The sequence below is a fragment of the Carassius auratus genome, chromosome 35 (genome assembly GCF_003368295.1).
Source record: "Carassius auratus strain Wakin chromosome 35, ASM336829v1, whole genome shotgun sequence".
Taxonomy (NCBI): domain Eukaryota; kingdom Metazoa; phylum Chordata; class Actinopteri; order Cypriniformes; family Cyprinidae; genus Carassius; species Carassius auratus.
Genome location: NC_039277.1, coordinates 1,096,311 through 1,121,612, shown reverse-complemented (window position 1 = coordinate 1,121,612; position 25,302 = coordinate 1,096,311). Strand labels below are relative to the sequence as shown.

The 25,302-nt window shown below is 39.7% G+C and overlaps 1 protein-coding gene across 1 annotated transcript in view; it reads left to right on the top strand.

Moving 5' to 3' along the window:
- Nucleotides 1-9,568: 9,568 nt before the first annotated feature.
- The window catches only part of LOC113053975 (PH and SEC7 domain-containing protein 3-like), a 103,453-nt gene continuing 87,719 nt past the window's right edge, over nucleotides 9,569-25,302 (top strand). The window contains exon 1 of the mRNA XM_026219147.1: nucleotides 9,569-10,349. Within this exon, the coding sequence (XP_026074932.1) occupies nucleotides 9,816-10,349 (534 nt within the window). The 5' untranslated portion in view covers nucleotides 9,569-9,815. The remainder of the gene's footprint in view (nucleotides 10,350-25,302) is intronic.

Here is a 25,302-nt window from a genome sequence, read left to right as displayed (position 1 = left end):
AAAAGCCACACACACACACAAAACGCTTTCTCACTTGAATTAAAGAGGTTTTAGTCTGAATAAAATGCTAGTAGCAGGATTATTAAATGAATAGATGCGATTATGATCATGAAGAGAGCGCGCCATACTTTTGAGGTCATTTTACTTTGTTGACAGTTTCCAATCCTGCACGGAGAACGCTGAACGCGCATCTTTAAATGGTTTTGTGTGCTCGTTGTTGTATTTTAAAGCACAATTGCAATGTTTTCAACTGACATTATTGTATAAAATTATCCGAAATGTGGAGCGCGTGTGACTGCGCTGCACATTAAGTGAACTACATCGGCGCTGCTGCACCAAAACACAGTTGCTCACATTAATTTGATCCTGCTGGATTCTGTCCTAGAAAATGCAGATTTTTAAAAATCCGGCATACAGCGCATTAGATCGTGACAGTGCATGCGTGCACACGAGGATGAGCGAGCGCGGCTTTGGCTAGATTTATTTGGAGGTTATTGCTCATGTCTCATTCGGCACAAATCGAAATGTTTCCATTTTCGCAATGTATTTGAATGTTAAACTATTATTTATAATGTAAACTAGGCTTGTACTTAACACGCATTCGCATATAGACGGAAAAGATGATCCTCTTCATATGAGCAAAAACGTCCTTGGCATAACAGCAGAGTGGACCGGTATACTACGGTCTATTTAAACTGAATGCTCCAGGAATGTGTCGGTCACAGCGCCTATTAATCGCTGTTTTGAATCCAGCAATTATTTATTTAGAAATGATAAGATCTGATTATGACAAGTGTGGTATAAAAGCTTTGTTTATTAGAGGAATAATAGGTTAACTGGAAAATGTTACATCGCGACCATGCTTTTGGACCCCATAGTCTTCATTTACGCGGCTTTGTTCTGGTTTGCCGGTTGGTCACGAATTTCCACAAATTCAGTATATTTAGGCATTGTTTCTTTTCCTAAATCTTCATAGTCTAACCCTCTAATTTCCCAGGTTTATTTTATTATCTTTCGCTTTTAATAACTGTTTTCGCATCTCTTACTGTGGTAAACATGGGAAGGGAAATTAAAGATTTCATGAATTAAGAATTCGTTCGATTTATTAATTTGTTCCCTTATTTCACTTAAATCATGGGTTATTTAGGGAACAAAATTAATGAAACATGGACAATTGCCACATTAATAATTCGTAGGAATGAATTAACAAGTTGTAGGAATGAATAGACTACCTGTCCTGTCACTGTGTCCCGCAGCCCTGCAAAGCGCACGATATAAAACAGTTATCTGATGAAATGATTAGTAACTACATTTCTATTGCATTTAATGTTGAATAACTTTTATGTTGTTTCTATTTTAATGTACTTTAAAGTTTAAATCACATTAAAAGCTTAATTTGTACATTGTGAATGAATGATGATGCTTTTATATATCGTCACCGTCACTCACAGCCGCTCGCACGTGTTGAGTGCGCATGAGCCGCACGCAGCCCAACATTGAATCGGTTAACCGACCATCGATAGCCTTAATCGATTGCATCTCTTATCGACAATTAATCGATCATCGATTAATCGTTGACATCCCTAGCTCAGACCATGCACCCCTCCAGTGGCTCCACCGAATGAAGGATACCAACGCACAAATCACTCGCTGGTATCTGGCTCTGCAGCCGTTTAAGTTCAAGGTGATTCACAGAGCAGATGGCTGTGGCCGACTTCCTCTCCAGGATGGCTCCCCGGCCTGAGTCGGGCGGGGGGTTATATGGCGGCGGAGCCGTGGTTCAGCGAGGTCTGCGACGGGAGAGAGAGTGAGGAGACGAGTGGTGGTGAGTGGTTCAATTGAGAAACAAGTAACACCTGCTTCTCTTTGCAGTGATTGGTGTGGGGAATCGGCATTTAAGCCGCCCGCGAACTGGCAAAGACTGAGAGAGCTGAGGACTCGTGGGAGAAAGCAGCAGACGTGTGGGAGAGACCGTAAACCAAAAAAACGTGAATAGCGTTCAGTGAACGTGTGAATTGATGCGCATGTGGCGCGACTTTGTTTCTTTTTGAGTTAATAAATATTCCCACGAGCCTCAGAACGCTGACTCCGTTCTCCTTCCTTCTCAGCCGAGCTTGAGCCTGAAAACATTACAATGAGTTTTAAGGAGAAGGCATTTCCTGCTTCATGCTGGAATGGATGTCTGTAATTTCTCCATGTTTATATGACACTGTGATGCTATCTCGCTGGGGCTTCGGGTGGTCCTAGATGTTAGCTGTATCAAGGGTGTAATCAGTAGTGATCCATGATGGTTTACATACTCGGGCGTTTGATGTCAGCAGTGCTGGGAGCTGCAGTGTTCCTGCATGAGCCTATCTCTGGCTGATTTGTGCAGAGGGACAGTGAGGGGTGGATTTCACTGATAAACACCTTTCGAGGGATCAGGGGTGATTCACAGTCTTTCTCAAAGCTGAATTACACTGATGTGTCATGATTGGAGATTCTAGTGGTAGTGCCTACAGTGCTTATGGATTAATTAAGTCTTATAAATGCAACTCCTATAAAGTAGAGGACTGAAAATAACTGATAATATATTTAGCTGCATGTAAACTCTCTCCTGTCTATATCTGGGTGTTTTGAACAGAAATAATGGACACTCGTTCACAAGATGTAAAACTGCATTTTTCCATCTCGAAAATATATATGAATTATGGCCTATGCTCTCAATGTCAAATGCAGAAATGTTAATCCATGCATTTATGACTTCAAGGTTAGACTATTGTAATGCTTTATTGGGTGGTTGTTCTGCACGCTTAGTAAACAAACTACAGCTAGTCCAAAATGCAGCAGCAAGAGTTCTTACTAGAACCAGGAAGTATGACCATATTAGCCCGGTCCTGTCCACACTGCACTGGCTCCCTATCAAACATTGTATAGATTTTAAAATATTGCTTATTACTTATAAAGCCCTGAATGGTTTAGCACCTCAGTATTTGAATGAGCTCCTTTTACATTATAATCCTCTACGTCCGCTACGTTCTCAAAACTCAGGCAATTTGATAATACCTAGAATATCAAAATCAACTGCGGGCGGCAGATCCTTTTCCTATTTGGCTCCTAAACTCTGGAATAACCTACCTAACATTGTTTGGGAGGCAGACACACTCTTGCAGTTTAAATCTAGATTAAAGACCCATCTCTTTAACCTGGCTTACACTTAACAATACTAATATGCTTTTAATATCCAAATCCGTTAAAGGATTTTTAGGCTGCATTAATTAGGTAAACCGGAACCGGAAACACTTCACATAACACCGTACTTTCTACATCATTAGAAGAATGGCATCTACGCTTATATTAGTCTGTTTCTCTCTTGTTCCGAGGTCACCGTGGCCACCAGATCCAGTCTGTGTCCAGATCAGAGGGTCACTGCAGTCACCCGGATCCAGTACGTATCCAGACCAGATGGTGGATCAGCACCTAGAAAGGACTTCTACTGCCCTGAAAGACAGCGGAGACCAGGACAACTAGAGCCCCAGATACAGATCCCCTGTAAAGACCTTGTCTCAGAGGACCACCAGGACAAGACCACAGGAAACAGATGATTCTTCTGCACAATCTGACTTTGCTGCAGCCTGGAGTTGAACTGCTGGTTTCGTCTGGTCAGAGGAGAACTGGCCCCCCAACTGAGCCTGGTTTCTCCCAAGGCTTTTTTCTCCATTCTGTCACCGATGGAGGTTCGGTTCCTTGCTGCTATCGCCTCTGGCTTGCTTAGTTTGGGACACTTCATCTACAGCGATATCATTGACTTGATTGCAAATAAAAACAGACACTATTTAAACTGAACAGAGATGACATCACTGAATTCAATGATGAACTGCCTTTAACTGTCATTTTGCATTATTGACACACTGTTTTCATAATGAATGTTGTTCAGTTGTTTTGACGCAATGTATTTCGTTTAAAGCGCTATATAAATAAAGGTGACTTGACTTGACAAAAGAGTGCAGGCAATCACTGAAAATAGGTACGCACTGATCATGATTATTCATGGCCGATTCTGACTGCTGATTATTTACAAGCAAATGGGCAGATGAACAATATGTTTATATGCTCTATTACAGGCCGCATGACAAGTATCCCAATAATCTTGTTTCTATATGAGCCACTGTACCATGTCACAACCCTCAACAGAGCACCAGGTCACATTATTGAGTTCAAGCAGAAGCGAAGTAAGGTCAAAACTGTTGAAATAACTAACTGCTTTGGACCTCAGGGAGCAACGGGAAGAGACGGCAGTATCTCAATAGACTCAGTAGATCTCAGAGACCTCAGTGCCAGACACCCTTAAAAAATGAGTGCCTGTGTCTGTGTCCAAACAGAAAGCATTTTAAACATGAGTGTTTTGTTATTATAAGAACATGTTCATTGCACAAAGGCTGCTTATTCTTCAAAGGTCAAAATTATTTTGTGCAGTTACGAAAGTCATAAGTACTGTGTTCATTGTTGGGCAGAGAGCACTGTGAGTGTCTCAGATTCAAGGCCATGACACCAAGTTGAGCATCTGTCCGCCTAGTTTTTGTGGTGTGTTCCTCACCGCCGACACGGTTATGGCAGATTGAGCATGTTGAATTGGCAGCAATGAAAACAAAAAAAATTCCAGTCCTCACTCCCCCCAGCTCTGCATGTTTTGCATGTCTCTCTTTGTTAACACACATGATTCAGATAATCAGTTTGTTTGAAGTGAGCTCCGTGCATGAACTGTGTTCACATTGACACGCTCCCTACTCCCTATGCAGGGAAAATCTGTTAAGGCACTGCCCAATGTCTCCACACACGGACAAGTGTGACATCTTATACCTCTGTAAATCAATACAATTTAAATTCACGTCTCGCACAATTCAATGCACTTTGAATGGAACATACACGTTCACTTCAAACTGGAATCGCAATATCCTGTGATGTCCACTTCGCAGGGCACTTACGTTTGAATAGAACAAACCTCTGAAGAATTAAGAAAAACATACAAACAATGTGCATGTCATAATTGAAAACCCGCTGCTCTACATTGCTCAAATCTTGTGTTTGAATCATCAGTGGCAAATCCTTTATGTAAACGTACTAACAGACTGTGAGTCAGAACAGAAGTCATTGTAGTCTTCTCTCCCAGGATCTGGAAACAGTCCTCCATGAAATGCGCTGAATATTCAGGTGGAACTGTTCTGGAACTGTGTTGTAAATACAACTTAACCACTGATTTCTAGTTGCATCAAACGAAGGTCAAACTAAGTATTTTCACTTTCACAACGAAACAGCATCTCCACAGCATGGCGCCAGAGAGAATAAAAGTTACACCTTCTTTCTTTGCTTGAACATTTGGGTGGTGTTATGCAAATCTTCCCACATAGTTTGGGGGGTGTGGTTGACTCTTAACTTTGATAAAGAATATCTCTTTGGATTTGAGACTTTAGTCTTTGCAACTTTAAAGATCTTCTTCATGCCCCAAGAGCTTGAAACAGTCCAAAGAGAAAACAAATCGCATCATATGACCCCTTTAAACCAAATACCGTTTATGTGTTTAATCCCATTTTCATTTTTTTTTTGTGTGTGTATGTTTTATGTTATTTTAATTTCTGAAGAGTGTTGAAAATTCTGATCAATTAATCACATTTTAGGGGGTGATACAATATTGTAATGCATTACTTTCCCCAACAAGGGTGTCTGGGTTTTTACACTGAAATGAGTTAAAGTATAGAGTCAGAGTTGAATTGGGAGTGTTTGATAAGGTATACATGTTAAATGTCTAAAGTGTTGGGGTACTCGAGGACCAGCATTAGTAAACAGTAGTAAACATGAGTTATTTAGGCCTAGATGCAATATGTGAGCGACAGAGAGGTCACTGTCACACTAGACACATTTCTGTATGGACAGAGTGATTGTCATGCTGAGCCACACAATTCAATCTATCCACAGCTACAGTATTATATTGCCTTAGCTTTAATATTAACAACACTCACTGACAGTGATATAAAGAAGTGGAATAAGACAGCTGCACGTTTTGTCAGAAACAGTATGAAACTGGCTTTGAAATCACTGGGAGTGGCATTCTGTGAACATGAACTTTCAGACTGAGTGGCTCATCGTATTGTCAGAGAAACACTGAGCATTTGCTAAAGTCAGCAGTGTCCTATCTGGAACAGAGCGAGTGTGAGATAGCAGGTGCATTATGCAAATGTTTTATCACCAGAACTAGTTCAAGTAATGAGTCCTGATGCTCTTCTCTCAGCTCAATCATAGTTCGACCCATTTCTTTATTTTAAGACAGTCTGTTTCACAGCCTCATATCAGTAGCAGGTCAGTTTCAAAATAGAATGTCCTCATTCTCTGAATTAAAACTTTCTGATGTAACCCAGTTCAGATGTCCATTCTGCCAGTGTTGGGGAAAGTTACTTTAAAAAAAAGAATGCATTACAATATTGTGTTAGGCCTTATCTAAAAAAAAAAAAACTAATTGTGTTACTTAGTTACTTTTATTGAAAAAAAGGAATGTGTTATATATTATATATAAATATGTGTTATATTTGAGCAATAAATACACACACACTCACACAATTCAATTCAGTTCAAGTTTATTTGTATAGCGCTTTTTACAATACGAATCATTACAAAGCAACTTTACAGAAAATTACGTTTCTATAATATTTAGTAGTAGCTTATAAGTGGTGACTGTCAGTTTGTGCGCATATGACAGGATTTTACAGAAAAATTAATACAAGATGTAGTCAGCCAGACGATAAACATTATTAACAGCAATTATTATATGATGCAGTCACACATGTAGCAATATTTGTTAGTTCTGTTGTTGATTCAGGGTCAGCATCATCTGGGGTCCTCTGAGGGTCAGCATCATCTCTTCTCAGGTGTTCTGGATCCAGACTGGAGCTTGTGTAAATCCTCCTTTGGATAATTGCAAATATGCAAAAATGACTTTGTGTGTGTGTTTGTGATTTAAATGAACCCCCTAAAACTGGTCTAACACCCCCCACATGTCTACGTCAGTATGTGGGAAGATTTTCATAAGGCTGCCCAAATGTTCATGCAAAGAAAAAATGCGTAACTTTTATTCTCGTTGTAGTATTGTTGTAGCCGGGTCTTCATGTTGTACAGACGCTGTGTGTTTTACTTTGAAAGTGAAACTACTTTGTTTGGTTTTCCAAAAGAGGATGATATCCGCTTCGTCATTTCTGGAGCTGATCCGCACTGTGGATCGCCAGATTGTCTTTCACTGTGGACAAAGCGGAGTCCAGCCCGGGGTCATCACATGTGGTCGTATCCACCGGTCGCGTCATTCTCAAGCCGGCCTCTGCTCACTTTATCCTGCACTGTGTGGAGCTGTGTTCTGTTGTGAAAGCAAAAATACTTTGTTTGGTTTTCCGAAAAAGGACATGACTAGAAATCAGTGGTTAAGTTTTGAGTGAAGTGAGTGAAGTGACATTCAGCCAAGTATGGTGACCCATACTCAGAATTTGTGCTCTGCATTTAACCCATCCGAAATGCACACACACAGAGCAGTGAACACACGCACACACACTGTGAGCACACACCCGGAGCAGTGGGCAGCCATTTATGCTGCGGCGCCCGGGGAGCAGTTGGGGGTTCGATGCCTTGCTCGAGGGCACCTAAGTCGTGGTATTGAAGGTGGAGAGAGAACTGTACATGCACTCCCCCCACCCACAATTCCGTCCGGCCCGAGACTAGAACCCACAACCCTTCGATTGGGAGTCCAACCCTCTAACCATTAGGCCACGACTTCCCCTCAAATTTTTCCCCTCAAGTTTTATTTACAACACTGTTCCAGAACAGTTAAATCCAAATATCTAGATGTGTGCAGCACATTTTATGGAGGACATTTTCCTGATCTGCTGGCTGTTCTGTCTCACAGTCTGTAAGTATGCTTTTATATTTAAAGAATTTGCCACTGATGATTCAAACTTGATTTCTGAGCAGTGTAGAGTAGCGCTTGTTTGTCATTTCCCCAATCACAAATATAAACATAGTTTTATGTTCACGTGGCACGATGCAATGCAACACATAAAAATACAGTATAAGTCACTAATAAATAGTAATTATGTCCCCACTTTATGCAACAAATGCTTTGTTTGTAAAGGGCTTATTGGTTTGGTTTGGTCGTGCTTGGACACGGCACTCGTTTGGTGATTCAGCCAATCACAACTCACTGGATAGCTGGCCAATCAGAGCACACCTCGCTTTCAGACAGATGAGCTTTGTAAAAATCGATGGCTTTCAGAAAGGCGGCCATAGAAGAGAAACAATGGCTGCATCCGAAAACAACTTGCTGCCGTGTGGAACGCAGTGAAGGATACATCTATACCGCCTTAAAAAATCAGCCAGATGAAAGCATCTCAGGAGACAGGTACCAAAGCTAACACTGAATTCGGACATGCCTTGATGCCTTCCCACCTAGGAATGCTCTCTCCAAAGGCTGCACTTATCAGTTTTCAGATGCAGCCAATAAAGCACAGTATGTGGAAAATAATGTGGTTTTTTTTTAACCTTAAACTTCATGAACACATTTCATTACACAAAATAATGTTCTTTACTAAATAATTACCTATTCTATGGTAATTCTACAATAATATAATATTTTATTCATTTCAATACATTTTCAACAAATAAATTCAATAATTCAATATACTGTATCTCTAGTGTTTGTCATATTTTGTCACTGACAAGCCCCCAACTCTGAATCTCGGGGGTTAAAGAAAATTTAGAGTTTCCCACTCACCAATAATGACTTGTGGTGGCGTTCCACTCATAAATATGATCTATCCGACTTGAATACACCATACTGTACCTTCCTAGATTCAGTTCCAGCTCCAACACACCTGCCTGTGTTTGTCATGTGATCCTGAAGAGCTTGATTAGCTGCTTCTGGGGTGTTTGATTAAGGTTGGATCTGAACCCTGTATGAAGCTAGCTCCTGGACCGGCTTTAAAGGGATTTTAACTGCTCCTCATTGAATTGTGACTCATTTCAACAGACTGCTGCAGGGATCACATATTTTTGTAGACCAAAATCCTAAAATCAATAATTCTTTTGAGTGTGTTTTTGGTTAAATGCCATACCCGGACATACACTGTGTGATTTAAGCAATGCTTTGTTAAATACCAACTCTCGATGTACAAGTCAATTGTGATAACGCTATATGGTCCAAGCATTAAGCTTCAAGTTGACTGCACTATAAGTGTGAAATCTGGGACCCACAATCAATCAAATAATCACAATTTAATAAATTACACTGAAAATGTTCTTGGAAATAAAACATTTCTACATCTAAATGTGTGCCGTTGTTAATAAATGCAGTTTAGTTAGGTGGACCAGTGCCATCCTGGTCCCTATGATCCTGGGACTTGTCCTTTTTGAAATTTGAGCTTTTCAGAGCCCCTCAAATCCAACTCAGAGAGATTAGCCTCTCTTACAGGAAATAGGAGATCATCATCGTGGTAAGACTTCCTTCCTCTGCGTCCAGGGACCATCAGCACCAGCCCACGGAAAGAAGACCCTCTGTTTTACCATCAGGAGAGACAGAGAGCCACTGCCAGGGGCCAGCTAGACCCGTCTGTTCAAGGAGGTGCGCTAAAATAGTAGAATATTAAAAATAATTGCGTTCACACTTACAACCCTGTTATATTGGATTACTGCACTGCTCAGGAGGAAACCACAGCTGAGAATCAAAACCAGGACACCTGCCGTGGTCGACAGTAGATGGGACAGAATTCCCTAATTAGATTTTATGCCAAGGGAATTCTGAAATCATGAGCCAGATGAGTCCATCTGCTTCACAGGGAAGCTCTTCCCCACCGGTGTACCCCAAACTCACTTCAGCTGCCAGAGTGAGCTTCCTCCATCCAGGAGCAGGAGCGGACACTAACGTCAGGAATCCAGAGATCAAACCTAAACTGAGCCCCAAGCCTCTCGTTCTTCCTCCGGTTCCTGTGATTCCAGTCATCACCCCCAGCAAGCCGCGGCAGCCGCACACGAGCTGGGTGCACAGCGCCAAACAGAAAGAGGAAGCTGGTGCTCAGAGCAGAGCAAAGGAGAGCCGGAGAGCTGACAGGACGTCTTTTCTGTCTGCTGTCATCGAGCGGACCTCAAAGCTGTATGGATACACACCTGCACTGCATCCCAGCTCCTCCAGGGAGACACCTGCCACCGAGTCTGCTGGAATGACATCACATCCAGATAAGGACGGCGGCGGGACTTCAACACTGACGGCAGAAGCACAGTCTGTTGCAACACAGACCGCCATGGTGCCGTCGGCCAGACTCAGACCTGCAGTTCCTGGGAAGGTACTTTTGCCTTTTACTAAAGCTGCTTCTCTCATACTAATCCACCGAACTGGAAACTCAGATAGGTGTATGCATGTGTGTATCTGATAGGTTTATTAAGTTTGTTGACTACATATAACTGAGTGATTGATTTGCTTGTCTCTGCTGTTTTAGACTGGTTTGAAGAGAGCTTCTTTGGGATTTGAGCATACTGGGGATTGTTTGTCTCTCCACCCAGATCGAGTGATTACAGCTCATATCTGAATCCCATCTTTGCCATAACTCACATTAAATGGACTAGAACCATTTTTCATCCTCCTATTTTACTTTTTAAGAGTTGGAGACTTGTGCAATGGCACCAAATCTTATTTGGACATTTAATTTGTGCTTATAATGAGAGTGAATACATAAGAGTGAATGTTATTGTATAGAGTAAATATTATGGTAAGTATCATTTACAAAAATATGTGACAGAGTTTGTCACTTTGATCAAAATAAAGCAGCACAGAGTTATTAAATTAGAAGAATACAAGTGAACTGAAGCATGGAAATGAAGTACTATACAGGAAAAAACTAGAAATCACTTATCACTCAAATACTGATGATTAATAAACACAATAACACAGACACTTTTATCCGTGCATCATACAGTGCATCTAAGGCTTTCATATCGTAATGCCCCAGCAGTGTCCTGAAACTATTATGGCTGTAGTTTTTCTGGGATTTTCAAACAGTGTTCAGTGTTCAATTTAGCAATATCCTACAAATAAATCTTAGCATGATGATATATTTATTACAACAGCACAGCTGTGAATGTGACACTTGCTTTTATAACTTCATTAAATAAGAATGTTTCAATTATTATTAGTAATTTAAATATTAGATCAAATGTGGAAAGCACGTTTGGATTGTTTTTCCTCTGTAAATGAAAATAGTCTTCAAATAAACTAAAGAATCAGGCTTTGGATGTCCAGAGCATCACACTGTCCTCATAAAACTCCTTACAGTCCATGTTAAAGGAAAGAAAAGATTCATAACCCGAACAGATCAGAGTCTATGAACCATTTTGCCACAAAAAGACAAGGGATAGAGCAAGTATGAAACCAGGAAGCTGAACTTTGGGCCTTTCTGATAGTTACAAACTTGTATTTGAACCTCTTTTACATGTTCCTAACTTTAATTATTCAGACACTTTCATCCAAAATGATTTACAAGCGTGGATCATTGTAGGTCAGAGCAGTTTACTAGGAACCAACAATGTATTTAAAGTACACTGTACCAAGTTTCACATCAGTCAAGTCTTAACATTTTTGAGTATATATCTAATTATTTTTATTTGAAATAATCTAAAATATATTTTTTCATTTATATATATATATATATATATATATACACACACAAACACACACACATATATACATATAGATATAAATAAAAATAGTTAAAATAGTTTATATATAAATAATTAAATATATATCAGATGTATATAACACTTCATTTTTCTATATATTTATGTTTATAATTTCATATATATATATATATATATATATATATATATATATATATATATATATATATATTAATAAAATCATTACAATTTAGGAGTTGTAGTTGACAAATAGGCAGTAAAATGCTTTTTCTTTTCGTTCTTTCTTTTTTTGTAAAAGACCATTTTTGAAGAAAAAACAAATATATATATGTAGTTTGAAGTCTGCTGTTTGAGATAATTTAAGGGGTCACTAACTTTATCAATTCTTTCATTGTTTTTTTAAAACATTTTTACTGAATTGTCCCATAAATCTGTTCTATGGTGTGAGTGACATAGCAAAAATTAAGAAAAAAAAAAAAAACTCTTAATAATATATAACTAGAATCAGAATCAGAATCAGAAGGAGCTTTATTGCCAGGTATGTTCACATACGAGGAATTTGTTTTCGTGACAGAAGCTCACAGTGCAACATAACAGCGACAGAACAAAAAACACAATAAGGAATAAAAAATACATCAAAATAAAAATAGGAATGACAATATACAAATTGAAATGTATGGCAGGTGTATTACAATGAGCATTATGTATGTACATGTATATTATGTGCAAAAAATTTAAGTGTACACTTAGTATGTGTGTTAGATAAATAAGTGTATGTGTATATAAATATAAAGTGTAGTGTGTTCGACAGTTATTATCAGCTGTTCATAAGATGGATTGCCTGAGGGAAGAAACTGGTCCTGTGTCTGGTCGTTCTAGTGCTCAGTGCTCTGTAGCGTCGACCAGATGGCAACAGTTCAAAGAGGGAGTGTGCTGGATGTGAGGGGTCCAGAGTGATTTTGACAACCCTTTTTCTCACTCTGGATAAGTACAGTTCTTGAATAGAAGGGAGGGTTGTACCGATGATTCGCTCAGCAGTCCGGACTACCCTCTGTAGTCTTCTGAGGTCAGATTTAGAAGCTGAGCTGAACCAGACAGTTACTGAAGTGCAGAGGATGGATTCAATGATGGTGGAGTAGAACTGTTTCAGCAGCTCCTGTGGCAGGTTAAACTTCCTCAGCTGGCGAAGGAAGTACAACCTCTGCTGGGCCTTTTTCACAATGGAGTCAATGTGAATGTCCCACTTCAGGTCCTGAGAGATGGTGGTTCCCAGGAACCTGAATGACTCCACTGCAGTCACAGTGCTGTTCATGATGGTGAGTGGGGGGAGTGCAGGGGGGTTTCTCCTGAAGTCCACCATCATCTCCACTGTTTTGAGGGTGTTAAGCTCCAGGTTGTTGAGACTGCACCAGACAGCCAGCTCTTTTACCTCCTGTCTGTAAGCAGACTCGTCACCGTCCTGAATGAGGCCGATGAGTGTGGTGTCGTCTGCAAACTTCAGGAGCTTGACAGAGGGGTCCTTAGACGTGCAATCATTAGTGTACAGGGAGAAGAGCAGTGGGGAGAGAACGCAGCCCTGGGGAGCTCCGGTGCTGATTGTACGGGTGCTGGATGTGTATTTTCCCAACCTCACTAGCTGCTGCCTGTCTGTCAGGAAGCTGTTGATCCACTGACAGATGGAGGTGGCCACGGAGAGCTGAGTTAGTTTGGGCAGGAGGAGGTTTGAGATGATCATAGCATGAGAGTATTTCTCTTCATTCTTAGCCACTTATTTTCATACACTGTTATTTATTTAATATGAAATCATGAATACCGTAATTTTTTGGACATTTTCAAAAGAAACTTGGATGTCATCCGTTCTAAATTGCGGAAAATGATAACATTTTCAGATGAGTGTTGATTTTTAAAAAGATATTTTGAGATATTTATACATCAAGTCTGTGCTTCTTTTGTGTGTCACGCCATGCATGATACGCTAAAGTTATTGCTTTAAAGAAAAGGTGAGAAGTATTACATTAAAGTATTTCTATTTAACTTTGAACATGTCAAAGGAGAAAGAAAGTTGAATTTTGATACAAACAATATCAACATGTTTTTTTTTTAAAAGAACTAAAAATTATTTTAATCAACAAAATTTCATCATTTAGTCACTTAGTCAATCAGAGTTTTACTGAAACTCCCCGCTGCATAAATATGATTGATATTCAATTATTTCATCGTAAAAACAAAGTATCACATTTTATTCTTATTTTCATGACATTTTATTAAAGTACAAGTTTTCTGTGAAAACATTTTAATTAATGTAATTATTGCATTTAAGAACAATGAAAATGATAAAAAAGAGAGAAAAGAAAAACAAGCAGTTAAGCATCTTATTTAATTATTAAAAAAGCTTCTTAAAGAGACAGTGGTGTGCCACAACGATGGACATTATCTGTCCCACCGGAGGTTGCTTCAGCCTTTTGTGTCACTTTATGACCTTGCTATTCCAAGATAAGCTGTCATTAGCAGTTAACAAGACACATTTGCATAATTTTAGATGATTATTGTGATGAGTGGCGCGGGGCGAATAGATGTGGGAACGAGCGAGGCCGGTAGAGTGATTGGGAATGAACGACACCTGCGACCCTCTACGGTCTCGAGTCCCACAGGGGAGATGGAAGGATATAAAACTGGAGTGAAGACAGTGAAGGACGAGAGAGGACCAGGCCTGGGCTTTTAGTTTATGTTTTGCTTTTTTATTTGCGTGTATCAGTCGTCCGTGAGGGGCTGATGCACTGTTTTGTGTTTATTTTGGATTATTAAAATGATGTTTGATGGTGCGCCGGTTTCCGCCTCCTTCTTCCCGATGATTATGGAGTTAATATTATTACAATTATGTAATATAAAGTGCAGTTTTTAATAAAAAATAAAATAAAACTATTTATGGGTGTCTCACCAAAGGACAACAAACTTAACACTTCTACAGTGGTTCCAAAAAAGTTTAATATTTGAACAGTTCTGAGACAAACAGATCAAGGGCTTCACAGGGGCTTCATAACATGACCTCGAATGGGCCCTTCAACTAAGTAAAGCTGTCTGAGGAACTGGCCCAGTTAAAATCAGGGTGTCACACTGGAGGACAGGGTTTTCAGTGATAAAATGTATAAAGATCCTATGATTTTACAATTATAAAGATGAAAAAACTTTTTTTATTGCAATTTACTAAAATATAGCTACACTTGAAAAATTATGCCTGAGGTATTTGATAATACATTTATGCTTTTCTTTTTAATTTATAAAAGTTGCAATTTACTGGAGCATGCTTGAGACAGTCACATCATACAGTAGGACAGTTTTCAGATAAAATAAAGGCAGCTATTGTAACAACAGGCACATGTATTGGACAAATATATATATATATATATATACCATTTACTGCATTTTAAATAATGAAAATGATTAATTATTTACCTTTTTTATATATGTGTGATATTGTGTTTTTTTTATTTATTTTTTTTATTTATTATATAATAATAGATTTAGCCAAATATTATATTATCACATTGGCCATGGCCCTAAAGAGTTGGTTTGACAGAAAAGCCCCGGATATCCTCATGAAGATTTAACATCTGGATTTTAAACAGATAATGCATGATGATGACGTCTGAGGTGTATGAACCTGGAAAACATGTGTTCGCGCGCACTCACGCGCACAGGACTGTACCAACTGAAGCTAGACTGAGGGGTCGAGACACACACACACACACACACACACACACACACACACTACTGCTCTTACACTGAGCCGAAGGAAATCACAGTGATGCTCAACATCCAGATTTACATGACTGTGAATCATTCTGTCGGTGAGTCTCATTGTTTGTTGTCCTTTATTCCAGTGTTTTGCACGATTTCCCGATAACTGGATTCACGCGCTTTCACTTCTGCAGCAACGTTATTCTCTGTTTTTGTGTCACACATTCAGTTTCCTTCAGTCATTTCATACACGTTTGTGTGTGTTTGATAAAAAACACACTTTAAACATGTTCACTGTTTATTTTTGTAGCTGCAGCGCTCGTTCACGTCTATTCAGTGAAGCTAACAGACTTTAGCACACAAGGGGGAAATGAGTGAAAATAAATAAATGAGACTCAAACAGTGATGATGATGATGATGATGATGATGAAGAAAACATGGTGCGTTTTTTTAAAAATGTTTATTTACACTGTTTTTATTTGTTTTATTTTTTGCTACGTCTTTATTTAGGACAGAGCTTTATTGTTTTCTGGCTAGCGAGATGAATGATGAATGGATATCCATGGGATGATGCTTTGTGTTAGACCTTAATGCATGTTATAATAGTGTAATACTAGTGTAATTACAGTACTAATAGTGTAAATTAAAGTAACAGTGCTGAGTTACCACAGACCCTCAATATAACCATCACTGGTGCTGTTCTGTGTTCATTGTCTGCTCAAACCATCAGTCAGCTGTGATTCAGTGATATTTGGTCTTGGTTGTAAAGCTACTGTCCTGTCATGTGTTGTCACAGCCTCAGTCCTGAGGTTTAGGGTTTTGGCACAGTGGTTCTATTTCGGATGAAATCTGCCATCTCTTCATTAACCACTATATGATACACAACACCACAAGACCTGAACGTGAAGATCTGCATTGTCTTATGTTTGTTGACTTTGTACAAATGTAGGGCTTGAAGAGTCTAAACAATGTATCATACCTCACTAAATAATATGTAAACAATTTAGTATGATTAAATATCTATGAAGAATTGAGCATTAAATGCAAAATTGTACTCTTATGATTAATATGGTTAATATTTTCATTATTAAAGGTCTTACACCTTTAAGAGTGGATTTTTGATGATAATCAGTTTTTGTGTTTATAAATGCACTTAATGTTGCAAGCTGTGCTGATAATATTGCTTTTCTAGCAAAAGTGTTTATAAGAGTCATAGAATCATGTTTTAAATATTATTAAATATCAATAAAGATTTAATAATCAGATCATATTTGCGACAGGAATGTTGGCTTGTGCTGCACAAATTTGGTAAACATTTCCATTTGTTAACAATAAAAATACTTCTAAAGCGTATCTTTTAGTTAATGTGGATTTCAACGTGGATGAGTGCATTAATATTATTAAACGGACCTGAGCTAGCATGAATTAACAGTGAACAGTTGAATTTTTTATTAACGGTCGCTAGCAAAGAATAATAACAAATGTATTGTGCATTGTTAGTTAATGTTAATTAATGCATTACCTAACAATAGCTAATGGGTCTTTATTGTAGTGTTACCAAAAATCTGTATGGCTGTATTTGCTCAAAGGGATCTGCAGATTGTTTGGGTTTTTAGAGATTTAAGCATACTCTAAAGTAAAAATGATAAATGAATACACTCTATATTGGATGATTTACCAAACTAGCCCAAATATTTAATAAACAAATAGTCAAAGGACAAGAAAGTGTAAGCATTGGAGTTGCAACAGTATTAGGCAAGTCTTTGCTGTGTCAGAGGAATTTAGGGTTTGTACGCTCTTGCATCATGGTCTCTGGTTGCATGCCACAGTTTTCCCCTGCATTGACAAAACGGTCATTTAGCAGATGTTTTCTCATCCACAAGCAACTGACAGTAAGAGCACAGACCCCATGGACTAACCTGACGCTTCATGTCTTGCTCAGGGCACAGTGGTGATTGACGAGCTCAATAACTCTGCAGTCAGGCTGCATAATCATGACAAAAATCATAATAGGGCATTATTTCCCTTGACACTGCGATTACAATACAGGACCTATTCATTTGAACTGATATTAACATCAGCAACTGCATGCCATGTTTTCAGGCAATGTGGAAAACAATACCCAGCCCTTAATTGTGCATGAGTTGAATCTGCCGTGCAGGGGTTGAACCTTTGACCTTTGAATTGCTGACCCTTTAACCACTATACCATCATCATCCTATAATAAAACAATGATGCATGTTATTATTAAACAGCTGTGTGATAGCTGTATGTAAAATAGTGTTTAGACAACAGCCTCGGCTCTACGGTTGCTGTTTGCATAAATGGCTGTTTATTTCCATGCAGTTATAAATGTGGTCAGATAAGTGCAGCAGTGCTGTGGTTGTCCTGAGCTGAGTCTCTGGCAGTGGGTTGATTCTCTCAGGAAATGTTTCCACCTTAGCAAATGTTTCCAGTGTTTTTCCTTACTGAGAGCTCTGAGAGAGGCATCCCACTGAATGACTTCCCTGTCAGACTTTACTCATAAATCGCTGAAACTGGAGGCTCATAATTTCCTAAACAGTTTAATACAGCACTAGTGACTTAATACAGCACTAGTGACTTAATCTCACATGCTCAGCAATGTAATTGATGGAAGAACACAGTTTGTAATGGTCAGCCAACACAAAATTTTAACTAAAAGGGTTCAGTGAACTTGTTGCACATCGAGGTGGGGAGAATTATCTGACGTCATCAAACAATCTTGGAAAGCATGAGGTGACTATTAATTTATTATAAGGTGTCTGAAAACAGTGGTGTTAACAGAGATAAAGAGAGTCGTGTTGTAGTATTATTGAGTCATGCCATCTCTGCATGGTGACCATCATTACACACAAACACTAGTGCCTCTCATTTTTAGGGGAATTTTTGCACCTGTAAGTAATGCTAATAATCAGCCTGTGGGTAGTTTTATATTAAATGCTTTTGCTATTTAAAGTTGCATGGAGTGTGATGTGACAACATTTTTGTAATTATTATTTTTATACATGCAGCTTTCATGAGCTCATATTAACTAATATAACAAATGTGAAAATAGGTGCACTACTCTCTCTTCAAAGTTCAAGCTTTATTAATAAAACAACAGGATGTTTCGGCCATCCAAGGCCTTCATCAGATCGCTGATGAAGTCATGTTTTATTAATAAAGCTTGAACTTTTAAGAGTGAGTTTAACAAACAGAATACATGGAATATTATTTAGTTTTTAAAAAGTAATTATTTTAAAGCTATATTACTATTTATTATTAATAAAGAGCAAAAGATGATTAAATAAACTTGAAAGAAAATCTGACTAACACTTTACATTTAAGTTCCATTTGTTAACTAAATTTAATGCATTAACTAACATTAACAAAGAGTGTACCTTTGTTGACATTAATTAATAAAAATACAGGTATTCATTTTTAGTCCATGCAAGCTCAGGTCAATTAAATAACATTAGATTTTTATTTTAATAATGTATTAATAAATGTTGGAATCAACATTAACTATGATTAATAAATGTTTAAGAAGTATTTTTCAATGGTAGTTTATGTAATATAATGTAGTTAACTAATGATAACTAGTGGATCCTTATTTTAAAGTGTAAGCAAATTCACACTGCACAGACAAACCCCAACACACACCAACACACATCAGCACACACCAACACACACCAACACACACAACACACACCAACACACATCAGCACACACCAACACACACCAACACACATCAGCACACATCAGCACACACCAACACACATCAGCACACATCAGCACACACCAACACACACCAACACACATCAGCACACACCAACACACATCAGCACACATCAGCACACATCAACACACACCAACTCACATCAGCACACACCAACACACATCAGCACACACCAACACACACCAACACACATCAACACACACCAACACACACCAACACACATCAGCACACATCAGCACACACCAACACACCAACACACATCAACACACACCAACACACACCAACACACACCAACACACATCAGCACACACCAACACACACCACACACACCACACACATCACACACATCACACACACCACACACACCAACACACATCAGCACACACCAACACACACCACACACATCAACACACAGCACACATCAACACACACCAACACACACCAGACATCACACACACCAACACACATCAGCACACACCAACACACACCAGCACACACACCACACATCAGCACACACCAACACACACCACACACATCACACACACCACACACACCACACACATCAGCACACATCAGCACACACCAACACACACAACACACACCAACAACATCACACACACCAACACACTCAGCACACATCACACACACCACACACACCAACACACACCAACACACATCAGCACACACCAACACACACCAACACACACCAGCACACACCAACACACACCACTCACATCAGCACACACCAACACACACACACACATCAGCACACACCAAACACACCAACACACATCACACACACCAACACACACCAACACACATCACACAACACCAACACACACCAACACACATCAACACACACAACACACACAACACACACCAACACACATCAGCACACACCACACACACCAACACACATCAGCACACATCAGCACACACCACAACACCAACACCAAACACACACCAAACACCACACCACCACACACACCAACACACATCACACACACAGCACACACCAACACCAGCACACATCAGCACACACCAACACACACCAACACACATCAGCGCACACCAACACACATCAACACACACCAACACACACCAACACACATCAGCACACACCAACACACACCAGCACACACCAACACACACCACACACATCAGCACACACCAACACACACCAACACACATCAGCGCACACCAACACACATCAACACACACCACACACACCAACACACCAACACACACCAACACACACCACACACACCAACACACACCAACACACATCAGCACACACCAACACACACCAATACACATCAGCACAAAACCAACACGCCAACACCACACCTACACACACCAACACACACCAGCAACACATCAGCACACACCTACACACATTCACACACACCAAACACACATCAGCACACCCAACACAGCACTAACACACATCAGCACACACCAAACACACATCAGGCACAAACCAAACACACCAACACACCAATTTCAGCACACATCAGCACACACCAACACACATAGCACACACCAACACACACCAAACACACATCAGGCACCACACCAGCACACACCAACACACATCAGCACACCGACACACACAACACACTCAGCAACACCAACACACCACCAACACACATCAGCCACACACCACACACCACCAACACACATCAGCCGCACACCAAACACACATCAGCACACACCAGTTCACACACCAAACACACACCAACACACAACCAACACACATTCAGCCACACCAACCACCCACACAGCACACACCAACACACACCAGCACACACCAACACACACCAAACACACATCAGCACACACCAGCACACACCAACACACACACACCAACACACACCAACACACATCAGCACACACCAACACACATCAGCACACACCACACACACCACACACACAACACCCAACACACATCAGCACACACCAGCACACACCAACACACACATCAGCACATACCAACACACACCAAGCACACACCAACACACATCAGCACACACCAGCACACACCAACACACACCACACACATCAGCACACACCAGCACACACCAACACACACCAACACACACCAGCACACACTCAGCACACACCAACACACACATCAGCACACACCAACACACATCAGCACACACACAACCACACATCAGCACACACCAAAACCACACCAACACACATCAGCACACACCAACACACACCAACACACTCAGCACACACCAGCACACACCAACACACACCAACACACATCAGCACACCCACACACCACACAACACACAGCACACACCACACACACCACACACATCAGCACACACCACACACACACACCAGCACACACCAGCTCACATCAGCACACACCAACACACACCAACACACATCAGCACACATCAGCACACACCAGCACACACCAACACACATCAGCACACATCAGCACACACCAACACACACCAACACACATCAGCACACACCAACACACATCAGCACACATCAGCACACATCAGCAAACACCAACACACATCAGCACACATCAGCACACACCAGCACACACCAACACACACCAACACACATCAGCACACATCAGCACACACCAACACACACCAACACACACCAACACACATCAGCAAACACCAACACACATCAGCACACATCAGCACACACCAACACACATCAGCACACATCAGCAAACACCAACACACATCAGCACACATCAGCACACATCAGCACACATCAGCAAACACCAGCACACACCAACACACATCAGCACACATCAGCACACACCAACACACACCAACACACATCAGCACACATCAGCACACACCAACACACATCAGCACACACCAACACACATCAGCACACATCAGCACACACCAACACACACCAACACACATCAGCACACATCAGCACACACCAACACACATCAGCACACACCAACACACACCAACACACATCAGCACACATCAGCACACATCAGCAAACACCAGCACACACCAACACACATCAGCACACATCAGCACACACCAGCACACACCAACACACATCAGCACACATCAGCACACACCAGCACACACCAGCACACACCAACACACATCAGCACACATCAGCACACACCAACACACACCAACACACACCAGCACACACCAACACACATCAGCACACATCAGCACACATCAGCAAACACCAACACACATCAGCACACATCAGCACACATCAGCACACACCAGCACACACCAACACACACCAACACACATCAGCACACACCAACACACATCAACACACACAAACACACATCAGCACACATCAACACACACCAACACACACCAACACACATCAGCACACACCAACACACATCAGCACACACCAACACACATCAGCAAACACCAAACACACACCAAAATACAAGTGTGTCAGAGTTTGCTGGATCAGTGTGTTACCCCTGTCGGCCTCTGCTGCCATTGGTCGGAGTTTGTTTTCACCCGACTCAACATGTTCAATCAGCATTTATTTGGTCATGGAATGTCTGAGCAGTGTGATATTATTTTTTTTCTGGACAAACCAAAACTGATTAGGGACCACCCGAGCAAAAACACTGCGGTTCTCTGCATAAATTCAAGTAGTTGCTCCATCTTCCCCGTGACAGCAACCACGGCTTCACCCACAGCCCTTTTCTTTTATTCGCCATCTTTTCATGTGAAGAATGACACGCAAAGACATTAATAATAAGGGGTGGCTTGTTATCATTTTTTAAAAACCGATCCCGATCTAATACCAAAATTCGATCTGATAAAAAAATTTTTTTTGTGTGTGTTTCTAGAATTTCTATACCAACTTAATTTTAAAGAAAAATAACAAATAAAAAAAATGTATCATAATCCATGACAACAATACTATTATAAACTAGGTTAGTGAAAAAATTATGAAGCAAAAGTTACTCTAGAAAAATCTTGACTGTAGGGATGGGTACCGAGAACCGGTATTTTTTTGGACCGACATCTATCTCTAGCAATGTGCTGTATTATTATGTCTCGTGGCTCTAGCTCCAACTGCACTTCGAGAGACACTTTCACATCAAATGTCAATTCAGCAGTGGAGTTACACTCATGAGACACTGCACTTATTTACAAACACAAAAGTACATCATTTGCGTGTGTTTTTTAAGGCCTTGCTGGTAAAACGTTTTATTCCTGTGCTGTTCTAACATGTGCTTATTTAGAGCGCGTCCACCCGAATCGTCCATGCACTAAAATGCCGGTCAAACAGCACCTGATTACTAAGTTATATCAGTTATCTTCTGATTATCCTCTGAAATTCTCTCATTATTTACTAATTCATGTTGTACCAAACATGTATTATTTTTTTTTATACTTGCGCTGAACACAAAATAAGATATTTTGAAGAATGTGGGTAAACAAACAATTGCAGATCCCCACTGACTTTGATAGTAGGAAAAAATATAAGTCACTGAGGACCAGCAACTGTTTAGTGTCCCACATTCTTCAAAATAGCATTTTATGTTCAATAGAAGAAGAAACTCTTTCAGGTTTAAAACAACTTGAGAGTGAGTAAATGATGACACCATTTTCATTTTTGGGTGAACTATTCCTTTAATGTTGATAATAAAAGACAGAGAAAAATAACTCGCTGCTCTTGACTGAAGAACATTAATACAGTTTCTAAAGTTCAGCAGTAATAAAATAATTTGTAATTTTTTTTTTCATCAACTTTTCACTTCATATCTTTCCCCCCCCAAAATTATAGATAACAGGATCAATAAGTATCGGTATCGATAAAATGTTATACATTAATTAACACAATAATTTTATACAATCTGAACATTTAGTGAAAAAAACATTATTTAGTGGGGAACAAATAAAAGTAAAGCATGTGTAGGATTAAATCGGGAATACATTTGTGAAAACAAATAAATATATTTCTATAAATATACAGTATATACTTTAAAATGAAGACATTTATTTTAAATGTATAGCACAGCAACATATGATAGATAAGACAACAAGAAAGGCTATTAATAATCTTTGATTGCGCAAAAATATTATAATATGAAAGGCTTCAATACAGAGCGGCAAAAAGTACTAATGTTCATCATGTGAGCATAAAACAGTCACAGCGCACAGCATCAAAAAGTTCAAAGCACAAAGGTTAAGAGATATTGATACATAGTGTGTTATATCTGTGCAATAGTTTGAGCTAGGGCTGTCATGGTGAGGAAATTTCCCCTGCGCTAATTTTGAATGGCTCTATAGCACGATATGTGGTATTATCGGCGCATATATATATATATATATATATATATATATATATATATATATATATATATATATATGCGGTTGCTGCGGTTCTTGCATTCCTCTGTAGGGTTGGGAATTGTTCGAAATTTTTCGGTTCCAGTTCCAATTCTATTAAAAAAATAGTGGTAAGGAAAAGTACACAATACTCAACTACTGAACTACTATAGTATACAAATTATTCAGGTTCCATTTAAATGAACTATTTTTACTATTTTACCTTCATTGAATGTAGTGTTACTGTAGTAAGGTAAGGTAGTAAGTAATGTTGAGTAATGCTAGTCCATCAATCAGCATGGGCTTCAAAGTTGATGTTTTTACACTATCAATAACATTTTGCTTTTAAAGCTGACACAAGCTGGTTGAGCAAATAGTCCCTTCAGGGCTGAGACACTGGTTCATTTCCCTAAATTAATGAAATATAAACTGTTATACCATGTATACACTCTCTCCATAAAGCCCCTATTTTACAAATAATAATGCAGTCAGGAGTCATTGGAAACAATGTTCTCAGTGTCACACCAGAACTGTTTTCTGAATGCCGAAACTTAGAAATCGCTCACGGTTCCGGTTCTTTTCAAACCCTATTCCTCTGTAGTTTACTCGTCAGTAGCACGGTATTGCGATATTGCAGTTATTGCGACATCTCTAGTTTGAGCCTTTTATTTGAACAGTTTTTACATTTCAGTTACTGTGCGTGTGAAGAACAAATCATAAGTGCTCTTTACTAGGGGTGCTCTGATCAGGATTTTTGTGGCCAATCACGATCATAGAAAGCAGTATCTGCTGAGACCGATG